This window comes from Buteo buteo, chromosome 6, assembly GCF_964188355.1.
Source record: "Buteo buteo chromosome 6, bButBut1.hap1.1, whole genome shotgun sequence".
Taxonomy (NCBI): Eukaryota; Metazoa; Chordata; class Aves; order Accipitriformes; family Accipitridae; genus Buteo; species Buteo buteo.
Genome location: NC_134176.1, coordinates 39,912,661 through 39,936,005, shown reverse-complemented (window position 1 = coordinate 39,936,005; position 23,345 = coordinate 39,912,661). Strand labels below are relative to the sequence as shown.

Here is a 23,345-nt window from a genome sequence, read left to right as displayed (position 1 = left end):
CTCAGAGAAGAGGAAACCAGCATCTCAGATGTACAAAGGCGCCATTCCCATTAGGCACACCTTTACAATAAAACTTTCAAGAGTTACATGTAAGTTTTCCAGGCTTTTTTGAGTCACTTCTGAAAAAATCCTTCCAAATGGAAATGTTACTGACAACTTTATTACAATCAGCATTTTGTATAAGAATCTCACATTTAATGCTACTGCTAGTTACATTCAGACAAGTACCACAGGGCACATGGTAAATTCTAATGAATGTTAAAAAAATGCATATAAACATGCTTGTCTTAAAATAAAGGGTATAAACACCTGTAGATAGCCACCATATAGATTTTTACCTTCAAGAAAGGGGCATATGCTAACACTGCCCAAAATCTAAGTAAATCCCTCTGCGTAGTGTTTTCTACAGACTTGCTTAAGTCCTTCATGCACGCATAGCTACTAGAAACACCAGTCTCAAAGACCTGGGTGGGAATTATACTGACTGAATATGAGCTTTAGTGCCAAAAATGGTCAACCAAGAGAGGCAGAAAACCAGACCAGGACTACCATTAAAGATTACTTAGTCAAAATTACCATGACAAAGTACATGGAGACCATTCACTACATTACAGTTTTTATGACAACCCCCTATTTGCAGCTACTGTATGAGGAGTTGTTAAACTGTCTCATAAACATCTAGACTTGCATAAATGTAGCTTTGCTCAAAATAATTAGTAAAAATTGCTTCAGACTTCCAGTCTGTAGGTATTTTAGCTGCACACTCAAAACAGAGGTGCCTTAAAAATAAAAATGCAACAGTCAGGCTCTACAAGGCCAACAAATTATGATGATCACGTCTTCCTTGAGAGCTGTTTTTTTTTTCTTGTTGCTAGTATGACACAGTATGAGTATTTTTCAAAAAGCACACTGGATACTTCCTGGGAAATGGGTTAGGAAAATGGTCTAAAATACTTTCTGCCTCTAGCAGCTCTGATTAACTTGTAAAGTGGATATCTTCCATCTGAGGTGTTCAAGCACATTATACACGTACTTGATATTGCCAATTTTACAAGTGGCAAAACTAAGGGAGAGAGGGAAGGTGATTGTAATGTGTCATACCCACAAGCTTGCAGTAGAATGAGATTAAAATCTACATGCTAGCACTCCCAAGCAACTTGCTCTCAAGTATTGATCATATTGACTGCAAGCAGATTTCTAAATAGAAAGACTGAGGAAAAAAATGCAAAACATCTGAAATGTGTACTTGCAAGACTAAAAAAGAAACCCATATTAAACTGTTCATTAATAAAATGGACTGATCTCCTTTCTGATCCACATATGAACCACAGTTGTTGCAAGATATTCCTTATGAACACATCAGACACATGTCTGTCTTACATTAGTTTAGTAGCAGCAGTATGGAATATGCTCTCAAAGACATTCTTTAGTATTATAAGCAGTAGCAGATGCGAAGACTAAAGGTGGTCTTAATTTTCAAGCTTTCTGCACAGCAAGATCTTTCAAATCTCTCTCTTTAACATCCACTTCTCACTTCTGACAAGTTAGAGTGAGAATGGGAAAATGAGTGTGGAGGGGTCAGTCTCATAAGAGGTGAAAATTACCTTGTATGCGAGACAGCATCACTAAGACTATAAGCACTGTTCTCCCTCGTTAGAGGATTGGAGGCTGGTTGACTCTTGCTGTGAAGATCCAGGCTCAGTGAAGACTCAGTCTTTCGGTCCATGTGGCTCTCTTTTTCTAATGTTCTGTCTGCAATGGAGACCACTTCGCTGGAGCTATGCCAGAGAGGTGCCACTTTCTCCTTTGTTAGCCCTGTACGGGGAGATGTTGCTGCTCCCAGGGAGGCAGTGCTGCCGTGGCTAGGTCCGTAGGAAGTGGTATCTATGCCACTATCAGCTGAAGTCCCTTGAAGGTAGTTGTAGCTGTTCAGCTCTGACTCGGTGCGCTCTCCACTGTCATACCATTTCTCATCACTGTGAGCACTGGAGGCATTGCTGGAGAGAGTATTGCTGCTGGAATGGCTGGAGTAGTGGCTGTCAGACTACAGAAGAAAACAACAATCCAAAAAAACCACACCTGTAGGTTTATTTCAGAATTATGGCAATAAAGAAGAGGAAAAAAATGGTTACACAAGTCACCACTGCACAATAGGAGCTCTTCTCCCTTGAGGTATGGGATAGATACATTGAGGAGACTAATAAATGCTAAAAATTTCATTCCAACACATGCATATGCTCTGTTCTGGGTGCACATAAAAAGCTTTCATATGGATTTGGAAGCCATGTCTTAACTATTCAAGGAAAGCCAGAGTTGTTTGTGTTTTGTCCCAAAATACTTGACACCATTTCCTTTCAAGCACAGTTCTGCTCAGCCCAGTCCAATGAAATTGGCTGAGCTGTGCAGACTTTGAGTTGGTTTATAACTACTATAATTAAAAATATTTTAACTTTAAGACTCCAGTGTTTTAGAACATGAAACATAACAAATCCACAGAAAGTGCATATATTATTTTAATAATCCAATTGCCTATCAAAAGGTTAAAGTAGGGAAAAATAACCACTGCTCATCCTACCCCTTTGTAGTAGGGTATATCTCCTCCTCGGCAGGAGTGTCCTTTGCAAATGACCACTGAAATGCCACTTAACTAATCTGAAATTGTTTTCCAAAAGGCAGAATTGCAAGAACGGAAGCTTTAATGCAATGCTTTTAAACTGTCCTATCAGGGCATGCCAGTGTCTGGCTGGTCTGTATCTTCTGTCCGTGGTTACAGCTCGCTGTTACGAAGAAACTGAACGCCCTCAATTCCATAGTGGGTGGAATACCCCATTACAGGAAGAATTTCTTGCCATACACTCATCATTGCTTAGTAGCTCACCTACCTTTGGGTATTTATATCCATGTGGATTCCTTAATTTTAGTTTCCATCTACAGAATTTATCTAAGTTCTGATCATCTATATAATCAGAACTGAAACAGTTTTTCAGTAGGCAATGGACTTGTTTGGTGACCGGATGGCCTAGGAATAAGGGATGGGATGGAAAGGAGACTTAGAACCACCTTTCCTATTTGTCTACCCCTGGGTTTCACTGAACAGCCATGGGCAGAGATCCCAGCCAAATACAAAGATACTGTTTCTGTTTTCACTGGAAAAGAGGGAAAACAGAGAATGGATGTATACCGAGAGCAAGAAGTCTCAGCATCCATGCTTCTTATTATACTAAAGCAAGAATTGACAGAAAAACAGGAGGAATATTAAGTAAGTTGATCTGGACTCCTAGTTATCTCCAATTAAAGTTACTGCTCTTCATTAGGAACTACATCACTCCCCCCATCCATCTGTTCACATAATAAAGATTTTCTTTAACAATGACTAAATGAGAAGAATGCAAGCATTAATAATTCCAGTGCTGCACTTTGCACGCAAGCTAATGAGTTATGTATTACATCATTATACGGTCAAATACATCTCATGGAAAACAGGTCAATCTAAATATAAAAATTAGTTTGTACTCCAAAGAATATGAAGACAGGTGTGGAGGTGATGTTTTGGTGCTTTGTTCTTGGTTGGTTTTTTTTTTTTTTTTTTGTTTTTGTTTTTTTTTTTTGTTTTTTTTTGTTTTTTTTTTTTTTTTTTCTTTTTTTGGGGGGGGAGTGGTTTTTTGGTTTTGTTTTTTTTTTTTTAAATAATAAAGATGTGCTGTTATGAATTAATAACCTAAAAGCAACACTGCCAATTGTATTGAAAGAAGAATGCTGGTAAGCAGGAGCAAGTAACAGGAACTAATTAAAGACTTTCTCACACCTAAATAAATGCAACTAATACTTTCAGTATAATCATGCAACACAACTCCATCTTTTAGCTGATTGTACAAATAAATAAAAAACCAAGCCATACAGCTTACTGAGTAATTTAAAGTTTAAAGGGTGCTTTTTTTTTATTCTAGTGACCTAAATAATTTTCAAGACATTTTAACTTTATGAGCATTACTGCATTTATCTATCTCTCTGTATGTAAATCAGGAAGTAACAGTCTCCAACAAGGTGTGCATTTCTAACTCTGCAGAGAAAGGCAGAATTTACCATTTAGACCTTAAACGTGAATAAAACAAGAAAGATTTTTTTTTTTCAGCAGGATTCCAGCAGACCTTTCAGACAAAGTCTTCCAACAGCGTGCAAGGTAGGTTATGGAAAGGAAATAATAGTTACACTAGATGAGGAAAATGGAGAAAATACAAACCCCAAAGCAAGATCACTATTCTGTTTCAGAGAAGCAGCTTTCTGAGTGTGGCATTATAAAATGTATTATTAAATTAAGTGTTGTATGTGAGGCCTGGGAATAGCTTTGTGAACTCCCACAAATCCTCTACTTATCACAAGATAACAGATAAGAAGTTGCTGTTCAACTGGCAACAAAACTTTATTAACCAATAAGTATTTCTGTAGGCTGTGCTTAGCTTCTGTAGGATTCAGGGAGCAACAGGTCTGCTCTACTGCTTCCTCCATGTTCTAATAGGGAACAGGGCTTGAAGATTTTTTTTCTTTCTTTTTTTAACTGACACTCTAAATATAACTTTGAACAACACTTTTGGTATCAAGAGCTTGTGGAGCAAAGGCAAAAACATTAAATAATTCCTTTTTTAGGATAACTTACATGACCCTGCTTATTTGGAGACAAGTGAACCACAGGATCCTGTCTCATCAGTCTTCCACTGGGGCTTTCTCTGAAGGATGGCAGTACTTTTGATACTGCTGGGAGATGGCATGTTGGTTCTGCAATACAGCACACAATGATGTACTGAAGAGCGTATGCAGTGCAACAAACTAAGAAAATGTGTAACCTAATTTTACACTGCAATTTTTCCAATACTACCATTAGCCAAAAACTTTGGATACCTAATACGAAATTCATTCCAAATAAAAAAATACATATTGTGACAAAACACAGGTAAGTGAGGGCCCATTCCTGCTTGGCATAAATCAGTCAGACTTCACAAAAAACAGCAGCCACCATCCTGACTTTTGTTAAGACAACTTGAATGGTATCATGCCCCCATCGTCCTCCAATAGCACTCTATCACAGCATTAAAGCAGCGGAATATTAATTTTCACAGTGTATTGACATTGCATCTCTATATGCACATTGCTTGTGGGCCATTGATTAAAAAACCTGAAGATCCACATTTCCTTAAACTGTATTCTACACAAGGCAGGGCAATAACAAATGTCTACAGCGATCACTTACATGAACACATTTTCTCCAATACAACTACTGTGCATATTTCTTGTCAAAGTTAAGGTGAGTTAAATAAACATTTTCTAATTGAAGAGACAGCAAAAATGTGTTGAAATCACAATATCCCCTTAAAAATTGCTGGCTGTGAATGTGGAAACTGCATAGATGTACACAAGGAATACTTATTAAACTAAACCTGACAAAATTGGATGGAATTCAAATCACTTGTCTTACACGGACACTCATAGGGGTGTTCTTTGCCAATTAAACTTATTTTTTTTCCAGGAGATAAATAAGGAGGTCTAGACAGTGTTCAGACACAGCCTGTCAGGTAGGTAATTGCCTTTTCAGAGCCCAAGGTCAGTATTTTAGAAGAACCTCTCTCAGTTGTGACTTCTTACATGTATTTTCCCTCCTGTGGTTATGCAATGTTCTGCACTTCTAAAAGTGCTGATTTTAAGTAGAATATGTGCTTATTATGAACATCAAGTACTTAACAATACCCATGGTAATTAGCAGTGCTTTCCCCAACACAGCTACAGTTTGTTCATCTTCATCTGCAGCATTACTAGCTTTTAAAAAAACAAATGAAAAAGGGTTTTTTTTAGTACAAAAAAAAAAATAATAGTAGAAAAACCCCCAAACCCAAACTTGATTCCCCCTAGCAAGTGGTAGCAAGCAGTGTTGGTGCACACAGAACAAAGGTCTTCTGTAGCTAAGAATGGGCCAGGAATGAGTGAGCGTGTGGATTCATTGCATCTAATGCCTTATTTACCTTGAGACAGATTATCCCAAGTGGAAATGTGCTTATTTGTCACAGAACCAAACTTTCTCCTAGATTCACCAGACTGGCAATAAAGTCTCCAGTCAGAGATACAGCTTCCAACTGCAACTCTATGAATGTAGGACAATACACAAGAGATAAGATATAGGGATTATATATGAGTATGCATTTCTCAGCTTTTGCCAAATGCTGGAGCCATCTCTTCTACCACACAATTTTTCCTGTTCTTTTTGGCCTTATTTATTTGTTTTGCTAATATGGTGACACCTGACACTGTAGAACAGAACTTGCTGGCAGCTCCACTCAGTGCCAGCACCAACACCCAACTGTTTGTCTGCAAAAGTAATGCTGAGCAAAAGATCAGTTTTAGATTTGTCGTCACCATCACACAGTATCAAAACATATGTGATTAAAAATCGTTCTGTCAAAATGAGAACTGCAGATCAGTATAATCACAGCTTTGTAGTGAGAAGTATGGGGGGAGTTGTGACAGAGGGACTGACAGATGGCTTCAATAACAAGACACAGCTCACTGAGGTTGTGAAGGTGTGTGAACAAAGTACAACTCCAGAACCTGAGGTTGGCATGTGCCTTAGCAAACTCCTGCTGATCTCCCTGAACCCTATTCTGTGTTCAACACCAGCCACTTACATAGAGCAAAAGCTGTGATGCAGTAAAATGATCTATCTATATGTGTAATAGAAAAAGTATCAAATTGTTTAATCTATGGTAACAAAGTTAGAAAAAACCCATCTAGCAATTTTGACCATGGTCATCACATTGGATCAACGCTGTTTGTAGACAGGACATTTCCATTGGTGTCAGTCTCAATGATATCCACTCGAGTCAAGCCATAGCTGTAGCAAAAGGTCTATGTGCAAAAACTTCAAATGAAGGCTAGACAATGCAAATTCTCAGCACCCAGCTGTTTTATGTAGTTAATATGTTCCCTCAGCTGACAGCTTAATTGCCAAGTGCAATGAAAATGTATATGCTGGTGGAAGGTGATTACCAAGCTATAGATTTACTTCAGTACTTAAACTTTAATTGCATTTTTTCCATTTTGTACATGGTATTTTTATAGCTTCAATGATCAAACAATCAATTTGCATTTATATAGCACCGTTTGAAAGGGAGCATCACAAGCACTTTAGACAAACTAAGCAAAAATTAAACTAAGCCAAGTCACTCAGGAGAGTAGGTGAGGTTAAACAAGTCCTCAACAGCAAAACAAATTAGTAAGTGTGTCTACCCAACTGCTTCTAAAAGGACAGAGTTTTTCCAGGTAAGAGCATTAAGGTAGATTTAGTCCCACAATCAAATGTAGAACTGAAATCAGTTCTTCCTCAGGTGATACTCACAGGTCTCAGGGAAACAGACTGCCCAAGCTAGTATATGTTCCAGACCTAATTATTCATCCTGATGAACAAGGTTAACTTTCAAAGACACTGAAAAAAAACGTGCTTAAGAGGGTTCTTGCTCTGCATGGAGAAGTATTGCCAAAGTCACCTTGTGGTTAGCACCACTTGCTCACATTGTAAAGAATTAATTACCTACCCATCTGGTCAGCGATACTATCCTCACTTCTTTGCCAGCTGGGTGTGGATTTGCCGCTACCACCCGTATCTGATTGCGTGTTCTGCCTGTCAATGGAAGCAGGGGATCTACGGCTAATTCCAAACCTGTTGTAACACCCCAAAAAACAAAGCAGATAATGATTTTAAACATGCATAAATCTCACATAAGGGAAAAAGAGCACTTCTAAGAAGCTAGTGGCAAACAACAGGGCAGACCAATGCACAGAACAACCGCTTAAGGGATTTATATGGCTTTTCCATTTAACTTTTGTGGCAGCTCTCAGGACCCATTTAGCACCTTTAATGCATAAGATTACAGTACACATTAATTTATTGAGCATCTTTGATCAAGAACATCTGGTTACAGTACATGCAATGAAATAAAACAGACCAAAACATCCAGAAATAAAATTATTAGTCTTCATTTACATAGATGTTTACATGGAAAGGTGACCAGACCATTACATGGTTACAGAAAACTGACCACAATGAGTAAAACTTGAGAGTCTGGATAAAAGCCACATAGGGAAATGATGTGTGTTTATCGGGAAAAGATACCAAGGATGGATCCTTTTAATTGCGAAAGCATTACATCAAACTAGTCAAAGTGAGCATCAGAAAGTTTGTTGGGACAATCCCATGGATCTCAGCCACTTTCCTGGGTTCTAAGCAAAAGACTAGTAAGGTCATACCTAGGTGGTACAGACATACATGCAAACAACATAGATTCATTTGGGACAATATTACACTGCCAAATATTTTAAATAAGCGTTTATAAAGTTGACTGTATTGGTTATGGATTCCCAAAATGTGGGGGTTATAAATTCTGTAAATTATTAGGTTATTTGATCATAAAATAATTTGAGTGGACTAGCGTAAACTAAATACAGCTGTAGGAAAGCAGCAAGACATGTATACCTATTGCTGTAGAGTAAAGCATACAGAGCAAAAGGAAAACTCTGTTCAATGGACTTTGTAAATCCTGCTAGATTAGTCAGATGAAATTTGGAAGCTCAATAAAGACACAGTAAACTTAGGGGAACAATCTAATGATAAAGGAGACACACAGTGTCTCTGTGCTGTACCAAAGTTTACATGCCTTCATACGCCTAAAAGCCTGTAAGAGTTACATCTATAATTCTGTATTACATATAAAACACAAGTCTATAAGAATTATAGTTGGGTTCAGCATTAGCAGATCAATCATTAAGAATTCCTCAAGAATAATGCATTTCTGAGGTTGTGTGGTTTTTTGGTTTTTTTTTAATCAGACATACCCCAAAGGAAAAAAAATTCCCCAAACTCTACATGCACACAGTAACACACAAAAGAATTACAACAAGCTGATATATCCTATATCTATCAAGGAGTTTCTCTAGCTTTAAGTGTCTAACATAATAACAGAAAATAAAATACCCAAACTGCGCTTTCTACTCACTCTACTAGCTACAGACTGCCCCACACGACCTCCAGTGTAAAACAGACATCTGCCCAGCTGTCAGAACAAGCTCAATGTGGTTATCCCATTTGAAAGTTCATGTACTTGTTAACTCAAATGAACCTGCTGAAGAAACATCATATGACTCAGAACAACAAAATCCCACTTCCATCCTTAAAGATAAGCAACTGGAACATGCCTGTACATGCAGCACAGCTCCAAAATGTCACATTTTGAAATCTGGACCTTCTAAATTTTACCCAAACATGACCCTACTTCCCTTTTGTTCACCGCTCCTTGGTATAGCCAACATACAGTTTGATGAATTAAAAAAAGTGAACAAAACCTGGATATATCTGCCTTCTGAATACAAACAATTTAAACTGAAATTGCATGAAGTGAGTAATGCTTTTCCTTTTTTATTCACACAGACTAGCTAGGATTTCACTTAAATACCTAAATTAAACATGATGAATCATTACCAATTCAACAGATGCATTAAAAAGTCTGAACACAACATTTCAAAAGCTGATTGATTCTTTAAGCACTGATCTGAGGTAATTTTTGAACTTCTAAGACTTGTATTTTGGGAAGATTATCTTTTCATGATAAAATAACTAGAAGTTTGTACCTAAAAGAAAAAGTCAAAACCCCAAGAAACCCTGATGCAATAAAGTTGCGCTACATCAATGTTTTACTTTCTATGCATTGCCCTCTTACCTAAACTCCATAATGTTCATATGTATAAAATCAGTCAATTCTGCATTTGGCATATTTTATGATGTGGGATCTTTTTTCAAGATTAGAGATATACAAAACCACCATGTTTCTAATTTTATTTCATTAAAATCATTGCTCTACTAATTGAGCAGCAAGAAGTGTCTTTAGATTGCCTTTTTTACAGTAAGTGGACTATTTAAAAGCAGGAATAATAAACGCACATGGTGCTATACTCTATGCTGCTTAAATATATAGCCCATTAGGGTATGTAGGAATGAACCCAAAAACTCAAAGGAGAAATCTATCTGGATTAAAAGAACAGTGAAATTGTTTAAATATACATTTTATATATATATATATATATGTGTCATAAGAAGAAACTCATTATTTTGGTATTTTTGAATTTCGTTTTTACATTCTACAATCATTTGTTACATATATGTACTTTCAGGGAAACACAGGATAAGTATACGAAACACACATACATACATCAAGACCAATCTGGATATTCTCAAAGGCAGTGAAGTTTTTGCCTATACCCAGCTTAGGATATGGGCCAATAATCTAGAAGAGGCAGCAGTTACTGCTCTTACCGGTGTCTGACAGAAGTTGGACTCACACCCATGCTTCCAGTCATTTAAGTTTCACAAACTTTCCAAATCTGTCATATCATGCAACAAGAAAGAAATGTATACACAAATTATGCAGTTGAGATTTCCTGCACTGGGAAATCTCAGGGACTGGCATACCTAAAGCACACTGGAGCCTCACCTCGAGAAGATTACCTTCAGGACATGGTGCCCCTTGGCCCCTACTCCAGCCCATCCTTCTCTCTAACATTTTAGCAATTGAATGCTACAATATCTCTCCCCTATTTTAACAACATATATGGGTTAATCACTGACCAGCACTACCTGGTACACCCAACATCCCTACATCTGGCAATCTGGTGTCTCAGACGAATCTCAACAGAAGATGCACATGGAACTGCAATGATTTTTAGTAATGTGACAGACTGTACTTTGCTTATTGAGGCAAGGTAAAGCTTCCTTCATAATTACATTTTTCATGCTTTCCATTTAGCCTAGCAGAAAATGTTTGGAAAGTCCTGAGTAAATATGATTCATGTGTACAAGGACAGTATGGGAGGCAAAGTGCTTTTCCTATAAGAATAGAACATAATAGTCAAATAACTGGAGTTTAATAAGTGAATTTTCTTTTTTTAAAAAGCATCCAACAGGGAACATACAAAGTTCACATATTAATTACTTCTTTCATAATTCCATTTAAACAGTGTTTCCTTGCACTAAATTAAAACTTCAAAACCAAAAAGACTGTATAAGCAAGGTTTCTAGGACACATCTCTTTGCTGAACTTGCAAAATGCTCAAAGAATGCTGTAGTGAACACATGTGTATAATTAACTTAAAAGATGGAAAAGGGTTGGGATGGGTGCTGGTGTGCTCTGAGGCCAACTCAAAACAAAAACCCCAGCGAGTTTGAAAATCCCTTCCTATTCAAGCAGTTGGAGTTGTGATGGTCTAAGGACACACAGCAGCAATACCTTTTTTGTAGAGCAAATGAGGTAGTTGGAAAAAAGCAGACAAGCTATTGGGAGCACAAGCTGCTCTTCAGAATTCAAGGCAACATATAAGTGCTGCTGGCATGAATGAGCCAGGAAGTATGCAGTGTATGAAGGTTAAGTGCTTTTTCCAGCTGCAGAGCTCTGGACACACTTCTATTTAGTTTCCTTACAGCAAAGTTTAATGGGTTTAGAGCAAATCTCCTGATGTCAGCAGGACTTAAGCACAAACTTAAATAATGACCTGAACAGGCCTGATAGTCTCATGAATCAAAGCCTTCATGAAGATGTGCAGCAGAGAAGAGATGGCCTCTTCAGAAAAACTCAAACTAAGCTGCAAGGAGAAGGACAGGGAGGACAAATCTTCAGTGCTCTGGAGCAAGAAGCAACACTTGTTCAAACACATGCTCAGAACCATGAGCTGGGTTCTCATGGCTGACACAGAGCAGTGTCCCCTTACAGGCACCTAAACAGGCAAAAGACAGTGCCTTGTGCTAAGCAGTTCCTGACAACTGGTATTTAATCTTACTACTAATATATTTTTTTATAATAGCAAAAAAGATACTTTTACTTTATAAAAGACCCAAACCAGAATTAATTACACACAATGACCTGCAACGTACTCGAGACGACTTCAGAGGGAAGCTTTGCAGCGTGAACTATCAGCAGTTTTGCCCCTTCATCTTCTCTATAGGAAGTAATTTGGAATGTGGTAGACAGCTCTCCTGCTGCCAATTATTTTTTTCCCTACTTGGAGATGCTTGATTTATTGCTCCTTTCAGCGGTCTCTGAAAATGATACAGATTTAATTTCCTCCTCTGCAAGTTGCCCCTTACGTTGACTTTGGTTTGCTTCAGAGAGTTTGAAGTTTTCTGGAAAGTTGGAAGAGCGCGCCTTAAAACAGGATGACTGTGAATATGTGAAAAAGATGCTAGCTGTAGATTACTTAACACTTTTGTGCCTGCATGTCTGAAGTCTTAGTTGCACTCAACACTACTTTGCTTCAACTATTAGCACAGAGTGCAAAGTCCCAAACCTATTGCTTAGTTTATTTTAGAATCTAAATCTGTGAAATGAAGCAATTTGCAACATGAAACCAGACCTTTAATGAAGATTTTTAAATACATAACGGTCCCTTTGTATAGTAACCTGAGCAGTTGTAGACTAAGATCAGAGAGAGAGGTTAGGTTGCAAAGGGAAAAGGTGGAAGCAAGGGATTTTTAAAACTGACTTTTTCAAGAAGCATGACAGTGATATTTGAAAACAAACATGTTTTAATGCATGTAAACAACAGCTGACAGGAGACTGGAAGCTGTCCTTTAGTTTAATATACATTACAACAAATGGAACAGAGAACAAAAAAACTGCCTAAAAAATACGAAAAAAAGTCTGGTGCCTACCCTTCTGGCATAGATTTTTGTCTGTATGTGCCCCCACCAGAGCCAGTCTCACTTGAGGATGATAAGTTGCTTGGAGAATTACGGCACTGTTGCGATCGTGCTAAGGCAATGGATGAAACTGTGACGTAGACATCAGAACCGGGAGACAACCTGTTCAGAGCAAATGAACCAGTTGAATCAGCAATAGCATAACACAAAGCATGATGGACAACATCCTGCAAATTGTCACATCAGCAAACAACATGGCACCACGAAGGCAGTAGAAATTAAGTCAGTTGAAGGATCAGACATTTTCCCCTTATTAATCTATTGGAAACCATAGAAAATCAGCTGTAAAAAGCTGGATGCAGGGGAGTAAACAAAGAGAGGCAAGTGTGGGAGGAAAATCCCAGCACACACTATGAAAACATCCCAGTTTCTAAAGTCCTGATCTGTTTTTACACATTGCTTGTAATGAATAATGAAGCATGACATTCCTCACCCAAATACCAAACAGAACAAAATATTAACAATTCTCAAAACAAACTCTTGCCTGGAATTTAAACTAACTGTAGTCGCTGTCTTTGCAAACTCTGTCAAGAGTATCAAGCCTATCCCTATGCCACCAAACTTGTCCACACTAAATCACAAGGACTAAAAAATGTAATGTTATTTATAAATACCTTAACCTCCCCTCTAAAAACTTAACATTCTAATATAAAACTATCTCAACATACCAGAACTCTTGTTTGAAAATACACACCTGAGTCATATGAAGCCTTCTCCTGTCAGAATAACCGTACAGCAAATAAATGGGCTAGAATTGCAACACATGGGCAGAATGGCTGGAAGCAGCAGGCTTATACTGCTCAACTCGTATATCCTGTTCTGTAGTTGAAGGCTTTTTTAGATCATTTTCTGCTTTGTGCATTTCATTTCCCAAACCCCAGCTGAATTCACTGCTGCTACCTAGTTCTTTGTTCTACTCAGTGGTGACTGAAGGCATTCAGAACTTCTGCAGTCATTTAAATGGAGTTTGAATTATGCCATCCATGAACATCAAAATCCTACTGTGAACGCAAACCTTTACTTATTTTAACTAGGAAAAAAACCTATAACTTACACAAGTTAAATAGCAACTTAACTTTTAACATTTAAAAAAATGCACATTTACTTCAGTGAAACACAGAAAGTTGCCTCAGTACACAACTTGCTTCTGGGGATTTACAAGATCTTAGCCTAGCCACTTCATCTCTATATGTAAAGGAGTGGCAGATTTTAATCAGCTCTCACCACAATACTGTAATAACTTTTAAAGTTCAAAAACTCTTTTGAAAATGAAAAAAAATTGCACTGATTAATGTTACTTATGTATGTGTATCTATCCAAAGAGTGCGTGTGTGTGTATATATACCAAATGTGCATTTGTCGCCCTTCAGTAGTTTGCAAAAAAGCAGTAAACTAACAAAATCTTAAAATGGAAAGAGCAGTAGGAATGGATCAAACATCTCGATCATCTGGAATTTCATGAAGTGCATATGACTAATAGTAACCCTTTTTCCCAGACGAGAAAGGAATGATCCAACGCCTGACCACCAGAAGTACCATACCAAATCCAGTAATTCCTTTCTAGTCTACCAAACTGAATTTAACTTCTCACATTTATCAAGTAACAATTCTGAAATATTTGATTGCAAAGAACACAGTTCAAGAGTTGGAAACTTGGGGAACCGTGAGCCAAGCAGTTCATTTTCCCAGTGGTACGTTATAAAGAGGAAAAAAAAAAAGTTCAGCCAACAAGAGTATGTGCTTTCAATAGCATTCACCCACCTATATAGGCACACACATTTAAACTCAGTTATGCTTGCAGAGCAATACACAGTTTAAAAGTATGAACTTTTTTCCCCAATACTAAATTAGAATTTATGGCAAGGAAACAAATTACTTTTCAAATAATTTCTGTAAAATGATTTCCTGTTGGAAAATGCTTACATTTTCACTTCAGATTCAGCTATGCCTTTTCTTTACTTCCTATGCCTTACCAAAAAGTGACAGTGCTGTTCAGAAGGAAATGTCAAGATTGCAGAACTATGTCATGGAGTTATAACTCATTTACAAAGATGAAAGACCTTGAGGGCAAACAGAATTGTATTATAAATGTGGTCTGAACAACAGCAATGAACAACCAGTCAGATAGGACACCCTATTATTTAAAGCAGCAATACATTTTGTTGGTACACTTCACAATAGCACTAAAAAGCATTAATAGTGAAAGGCGTTTCATTTTATGTGAAACACATAAATAAGACAAAAGAACTTTAGAGTAAATTAGCTTGAATTGACTTTTTGAGCTGCTTTGAAATCTATTGATGAAAGGCACTTCCCAAGACAAAAGGACTATTGTGTTAGCAGTATGCCCCTATAGTTAAGATATTCTGTGCTTGTCTTTTATTTATAATTAAAAGCCAAACTAAAACAAGCTATTATCTATTTCAAAAGACAGCTTTAACCATTTTGGAATTTCTTCTTAAGTGCATGAGTCCCATAATTGAATTTAAAAATAGGCCAAGCGTCCATTGCATTAAACAGATACAATTACATTGCAGTCAATTGAACTGGGATTATACGAGGCACGATTTAGTTCTAACAGATCTAGTTCATCCTGAAAGGACTGGTTGAGTCTTGCCAAGTATGGGAAGAAACCGATCTTTTGTGAAGGCAGTGAGTGGGACGGGTGTATGTTTATTTTGTTTAGTATGACAACACAGACATCGAAAGCATCCATCTTGCTCTTAATAAATAAATTTCCATGTCATTAGCTGTAATTTTCCCCATGTCTTCAGTATGCATAGGTATGTAATATACACATCATAAGAAAAATGTCAGTCCAGCATGCTTTGTGACTATGGCCTAAGGCAGTCTTCAGTCTTTATATGATCACACACAGGTGCCTTCTCCCTTAGGACCTTTGCCCCATGAAGTTTTATTTTGTACTACAACTTCTGCAAGAGCTGCACAGCTCAGAAGTGAAGGAGGCACCAGCTGGCAAAAGAGAAAGGATGGCCTTATAGTCAAGGCATTTCAGTGCTGACTTAGCAAACTGAATTCTTATCCTGCACTTGCTGCAGTACTCCAATATGACCACTGGCATACTCATTAAAGAAAATTTTACATTCATTGTCACTAATTGCAAGCTTTGCAAAGGCCTTATTTGATTCCAAGGCCCAATTTACTCCTGAGCTGAAAACGTATCAAAGCAGCTGAAGTCAACTGAAGCTGTAATTTGAATATATACAATATTAACAATGCTGGGCACACTTCCAAATACGAGATGCCCCAAATAAGACAGAGCAAATGATTAGAACGTAATTTCTCTCTCTACCTTTGTTCTTAATCTGAAGAGGGCCAAAGACATCTCCTCTCACACAAGAGTTTTGAAAATTAAGTTTAATTAATACCCGTGAAGCATTCAGAAACTATATGGGCACCACTATAAAGCTTAGAGAAATTAGGAATTAGTAATTGCATCTTTACAACAGGATTTGAGTGCTATCCAGTAAATAAGGGATGAAGTAATGAAGAGGAAAATGAAATATTAAATAGGTCTTCTTTAATGAGCTGCATCCACTGTGTGAACTGAACGAGGCAGATGTCCTCTGTTAAATTCTCGTAATTTAATCAAAGGAAGTATCAGAAAATACGGTTACACAAGAGTTCTGAATAAAACTCCACAGCAAATCTTAATTCTGGCATGCTTACCTTCCACGTGTTTGATTTTTGCAATCCTGATAATACTGCAAGATGTGACAGTTCTCTGAAAACACTGACTCAATGCTCTCATGTTAAAAAGGAAACAGAACCACTCGAAAAGGAAAAAAGAACATCAGCAATTTTGGGGAAGGGGATAGCAAATGAACAGAAAATGTAATTATGCTGTCATATTGTACCTTCTCACACTACACTGTATACCTTCTCAAACATTTTTCTTCAATTTGATCATCAAGACATGTATTACAACAAGAAAAGATATAGAGGCAGGCAACAGGACAACCAGAGGTACAGAATGGCTTCTTTATGAAGAAACACTGAATAGGCTATATGGCTCCACAGATTATAGAGAATTTTATCGTATCTGCTTCAATCTGTCCAAACGTGAATTATATTGGATCGAGCAAACAATGATTATTCAGTATCCCTCATGACAAAAGAACAAGCAAGAGACCTGGAGCTATCAAGAGACCAATTAGCAGGCACCTGGATGAAGAGATACGATCCACAGCTGTTAAACACGGCAGTACAGGTGCATCCAGCTCCAGGCAAACTTAAACAGCAGACAGCCAGGAGACTGTCAGACCTGGTAAGGAGTCTTCCTTTATACTTGTAAGCTTTTCCCTGGTCGCTGCTGATGGCCAGTCAAACAAGAGAGACCAACTCTTGACATGACACAGCATGGCTCTTCTCAGATGTTTTTGGAACACAAGAGTTTGGCCATATAGTCGGGTGTACCAACAAACCTTTAGTTTTCCACTGCTACACCCAGCTCTAGGTCCTGGTGCCAGCAGGAAATACATAATATATAATCTCATGTTAGTACATCTTTTAATTTGAAGAATGTTACGAAAACTTTAAAATATCAAATCCTCAAACCCTGTGAGGTAGGCAATGCATGTGCTACAATGCTCACTTGACAGGTGGTGAGATGAGCACAGACACCTGCTTGTTTATATTAGGAAAAACATCACTGATCCAAGCCAAGCAGCAGCAGAGTAGTATTTTCATATAATATGGGAACAGTTTAAACTAGAATCTATCTGCAGGAATTAACCTATGAACTACTACTGGTACAGTTACTGTCACCGACAATACACAGGCATCGTTCAAAGAAGTATGAAGTTTTAGGGTAAGACTGTGCTCTGAAGTCCTCGATAAGACTTAAAACCAGCTTTAATGAATATTGTTCTAATACTTCCATACTGTGGAATTTTACAGCCAATGCTCGACTGCAGTCATGCCGTAATTCAGTTTTCCATTTGGTTTAAAATATTGACTGTGCTCAGAAATTTTCTAGTTAGAGCCTTGAGCTTTCATCCAGAACAGTACTGAACTGCACAAGTCCAACAGCATGCTTTGCTCACTAGCTTTCACACTTTTCAACTGTTTGTTGAACCAAGTTTTGGTTAAGACTGGTGCCAGCTTACAATAAGTTAATTAAGAAGCAATTACCATCTAATGCTATCTCATCTTCTTTCCCTGCACATTGTTTTCTTAATAAAGTCTGGAAACCAAGTGTAGAAAATACAAACTGAAAATTGGGAGGGGAATAAAAAAAATAAATCAAGGTCTAAGACTACATCTTCTCCAATAACATTAGCTCTGACATACTTCACATATATGTGGTTTATTGTTGTTTTACTTTATGTATCACTGATATTTATTCTGGGTTATAGGCTGTATAGTGTCCCACGTGGACTAATTAATATTGTGAAAGAAGCCATACCTTGGGACTATTGCATTTATATTGTTAGCTTTTTCATTCTTAATGTTGCAATAACATTAGAGATTTATTTTAAGATTTATAAAGTTTTGGGTTATTTTTCCTGCCTACAAATGTGGACATCAATCACGAATACATTCAGGGACCCAGGATACTACGAGAAACAGGGAGAGTTTAAGTATAAGCTAGTGAGCTGGACACATGAAGATAATCCAATAAAGGCAAATTTAAGTACTCTGCTAGTTAGGCACAGGACCAGGCATTTGTCTGGCTTCTCAGAATCAGGGACTGTCAAGCAAGCTACTCTCCCACCTACTAACAGCAGTCTCCATAGGGAGGCAAGATGTTTTTAGGTATATGAAGTGAAATCCTCCTGTTCTCAGGACCAGTAATGCAGCTTTTATTTATTTTTAACACAGTTAAATTGACTAAAGTGGAAATATCAGCAAGGGTAAAAAATAAATTTATTTCACTCAGTATGCACATTTAGAGGCTCTAACCTCATCAGTCAAATATCACTAGTGTGTAATTCAAAAAGAGTTACGCCTGTACTCCCTGTACTCTGAGAGCACTTTGTACTCAAAGAGGGAAACACTCGTCTGTTAGGGTGTTTTTGTTTAAATTAAATCCCTCAAATCTTCAGGTTTTTTTCTAAATACTTAATATATATTAATTCATGGATTTATTGCTGATATGTTACCATTAAAATGAGTACCATGTCAGGTCTGATACCTCAGAAATATTATAATGCCTCTATTCCATTCTTTGAAATCCCACCTACTAGAGCTACGGCTAATGATGGTTCTGACCTGTGGTCCTGGGTGACTGTGATCATGCTAGCTCCAAAAATCATCTTGGATTCAGAGCTCAAAGAGCCACATGGATCAGTTTACTATGGGTTTCTCAGCTGCCATGTCCCTTAAAACACAGATCACAAACTATAGATCACTGTTTCTTAGTGGCAGATGAGATCTGCCATCACTGTCACAGCGCCCAGCTCAATAAATGAAGAACATACAGTCAAAAGGCAGGAGCACAGAGGGATAAATGCCAGCTCCAGTTTCAAAACAGCTAAGTATCAAGATCAGTCAAACATCAGCAAGTCTCAACTGTGGCTCAGCACCACAGAAACACAAGTGATAGCTAGGGATATGTAGACCACAACCAAAGATTAAAATTGAGATTTCAGCTATAATTTAGTACTGAAATTATTGATGCTGATCTTCACAGATAGGTTTCCAGCCCCACTGACACTTAGGCAGTACCTTCTTTTTGAAAGTGAAGCTCTGATTTAGTAAGAAAATCTAGGGTATCTGTACTGCTTTGCTAATGAGCCATATCAGGTGGTTTTTTTTTTCTAAAACCCTTTAAAATTGCTCGACAGAACATAAATGCTGCAGAGAGACAGACACTCAGGTAGCCATCTTGTGTACGCTGGGGTCAGGTTTATAATTATATTAATTAAGAGGGCTTTTTTTGGACCACAGGGACCACCAGTACAGATCCCGGTACCCATATTACCAGGTTACCCTTGGTTCTCCGTTTCCCCAACCGAGAACTGAGCAAAGAACAAATCATAGGGAGCAAAGCACAGCGGAGCACCATTGCCAGAAACATGCACAGATCCCAACACCTCCCTGATATGTGATCTTTACACTATGGGAAGTATGAAAGTTAGTGGTGAAAAATTAAATGAGACAGTAGTTAAGAGGGCTATGAAAATCTCATCTTTGTTAATTTTATAGATTTAACACAATAACAATAGAAGTATCTGAGCTTCCTCAAAAGCAAAGCTTTCTTATCATGCAGAGGAAAGACAAATGAGTCTCAGAGTGAGCTTATTGCTTCCCCTCCCTCCAGTATTCCTCTAAAATGACAAAAATATATTTTTCTTTACTTTAACTGGAAACACGTTAACCTTATGCAGCTGCTGTTATATTTAAACTTGATCCAGCCAAGACTAACATGTTTAGCAGACCAGAAAGACAAGAGAGAAAGATAAGAGAGAAGACATCTTTCAGGCATCCAAAAAAATTCCCAGCCAAACTTAAAAGCTACTTTGATAATATACTTTTAAGGGTGAAAAGATCCAATAGAACCCTTTTTGAATAATAATAATAATAAAAAAAATACTTCAAAGAATGTCTGGAGGAGAAAAACCCCAGCTACACGCCTTGAAAATGAAGGAAATGGAAAGTCAAAGTTTCACTTTTTGAAAACAAATGCTGAGTATATGGAAATGTAATTTTCACTGTGCAAACATTTGTCAGGCCATAACCCCCCTTTAGAAGCATCCAGTGTCTGGATAAATCTTGGATGCTTTAGGTGTGCAATGTTGCCCACATAGGATTTTATGCACAAGAAAAACACAGTTATAATACTCCATGTCTCAGTGCAGTCAAAGGCTCACTCTTCTCAGTATGAGTTGTGGAACAGCCAACTTGAGACTCTAGACAAAACTCTTTGGTTTATACCACGAAAAGATGGAAGCATCTGAAAAAAACAGCAACTCAACTGAATCTAAGCTTCTGCCACTGCCTTAAACTTTGCCCAGGTATTACTATGCCTTCCATAATTACAGTGAGATTCTACAGCACTAGAGGGAGAAAAACAACCAACCACCACCCAACTCCTGTTCCTTCAAATTCAGCATCTGCATCTCTTCAGCTGTAGCAGGCAGATATGGCCTAGCCATGCAATTTTTATGTTGGTCCAAATGTACCATTAGAGAGCTAAGTCCAGTGTCTCACTGGCTTCTGCAACCTTTTTCACAGTCAATCTTATCAGGTTGTCTGTGAAATTATTAGAGCTTTCAGTGTTGCAAATTTTCTTTTGCAACTCACACTGATGGGAGCTTTAAGTATACATCAATTGAACTTGCATAAAGCTATAACTGGGACAGCACTCTCTAATCAGTTTGAGTGCAGAAATACGAGTGTCTAATGAAAAAGAAAGTAAGAAAATGAAGTCCGTACCAATTATTGCAATTTCTTAACAAGGTGTCCCTACTCAGAAGTTTCAATTTCACCTTGGTAATTTCCTTGGTCTTGGGTGTACCGCCTTTGATTTATTTATTTTTTTTTATCCCCAGTTCTTCAGGACATGAAAAATGCTTTTAAGTTAATTTATTAGAACTCTCTAATTTTTCTACAATATGCATCTTATTTCCACTGCTTTAAATTTTTCAGCAACATAAAGCACGATCAGAATATGTCTACAGCTATTTTTTTTTTTAAGGAATTGTCAAAAATAAGAAATATAAGCTACAAGTTTGTTTCCCTCTACAGATCTCTTTGTAAATGCAGAGACAGTGACAGATTTGTATAGATAATCAAAACAATGACAGTTCATTTGAATACTATCAAATACACCTTCTTCCATGAAAGAATGAAAATACTGTGACAGGATGTGCCTGATACCTTTATCTTAATAATAATCACTTTCCTGTTTAAAAAAACCAAAACAACAAAAAACCCCAAACCATCCTGGAGAAACGCAAACTTAAAACAATCTCTTCTCTAGCCTAAAAAGTTTGAAAACTCCCCAATCAGATAAATTTGCTTTCTGTGCTGGTCAGAGTTCTCTTTCTAAAACACCTTGTTAGATGCAATTTCTGCCTTGGGAGCTTTAGGCAATTCCACCAAGCCCATAAACAAGCTAAAATTTTGATTTACTTCTTCAAAATGCAGAAGTTCAGGAACACTTAGATCTAAAAAGCTTTGACTGTTACTCATTTAAAATGTAAATAACAATACAGCAGTTTTAGAATACCATCAAACACAGAGAAACATAGCCTAACAATCCCATAATACTTCATTTTGTGGTTAATCATGCCAGGAAAGGTATTTCCTTTTGGCTAATGTTTCACTCATATTCATGTTGCCTTTTGACTAATTAAAACCAAGGTAAAAAGCAGTCATCAGATACTTAGATAAATCTACTGTGCTTTGTTCCAGACAAGATTCTGAGCAGCAATGAAAAGCCATCTGTGGAGAAGACACGTACCTCCGGCTCTCCAGCGGGCGCCCATCACTAGAGATGCTTCGGGGGATGTTGGCTGCTCGTTCTGGGGGTGGCATTTTCCCTTCTCCTTTCCCAGAGCCAATCCTAGATGTTACTGGACTTTGTATTTGGGATGGTACCTGAGCCACATGAGGTCCCTGTCCTTTGCTTGCATTTCGCTGCCATTTGTTATTATTTCTGAAAGGAAATTTGAATTCATACGACATTCCTTCATTCACTTTGTATTCCATCACGGGCATACGGTAGTTTTCTGAAGAACTCCTGGAAATGAAGAAATTTAACATGCTGCTATAAAAATTAAAATAAATATATACTGTTCACACAGATAGAAATCTGAAGACAGAAGCTGAATCAGTTCTATGAAACAGTAAATGTAAGATTTTGCTTTTGAGAAACATATGTTTAACAAATTTTGATCTTCTCCATCTGATTACTGGGTTATACAAGCTAAAAAAATCTGTCAGAAGGGTATCTCCCCTTCCTAATTTAAAAAATTAATGGGTTTTACAACTTACCTGCACCCAGACAAATAAGATGTGAAATGTTTGTTCTTTTTGAGATAAATCTTTCTGATGCACAGACATCCATGATAAGACAAGATTTCCATGAAATAATGCATTACACTTTATTTTCAAAGATCTTTGCCTTTGGAGTACCTCAGTTGATAAATTAGCATATTATGAAAACAAAACGCTTGCTACGAATTGCAGATGCCAAGCCCAAAAGATGTCCATTGCTTCCTGAGGATGTACAGGAAGAGGACAGCATAAAAACTGGAGTAAAACAGGATATAAGCTAATGCAGTCCACATAAGATGCAAGGCAAACTTCTGCATACATTTAAAATGAGAGGTTTGGAAAGCAGATGTGACCTTCAGCTTCAGTGAGGATAACTTTGGTATTTCTCTTGACAAATGTATATATCTCTATTTAAGTGAATTTTTTATTGCGATTACTTTATCTATGCACATTATCTATGGGAAGGAAAAATAAACAATCAGTGCAACATTTTCTACTTCTAGCTCTTCCTCTAAGTGATTACACCATTAGAGCTGAGAAATATCAATATCTCTTCCCAGGTAAAATACAAAACAAAACAGATAACTTATCTGGC

At 37.4% G+C, this 23,345-nt stretch overlaps 1 protein-coding gene across 9 annotated transcripts in view; it reads right to left on the bottom strand.

Moving 5' to 3' along the window:
- SIPA1L1 (signal induced proliferation associated 1 like 1) overlaps positions 1–23,345 on the bottom strand; it is a 224,181-nt gene that overhangs the window by 16,882 nt on the left and 183,954 nt on the right. For all 9 annotated transcript variants that reach the window (XM_075030550.1, XM_075030559.1, XM_075030551.1 and 6 more), the window contains 5 exons: positions 22,215–22,493; positions 12,737–12,886; positions 7,578–7,702; positions 4,655–4,773; positions 1,605–2,044 (listed from right to left, as the gene is read on the bottom strand). In XM_075030550.1, coding sequence (XP_074886651.1) covers positions 1,605–2,044; positions 4,655–4,773; positions 7,578–7,702; positions 12,737–12,886; positions 22,215–22,493 — 1,113 coding nt within the window. The remainder of the gene's footprint in view (positions 1–1,604; positions 2,045–4,654; positions 4,774–7,577; positions 7,703–12,736; positions 12,887–22,214; positions 22,494–23,345) is intronic.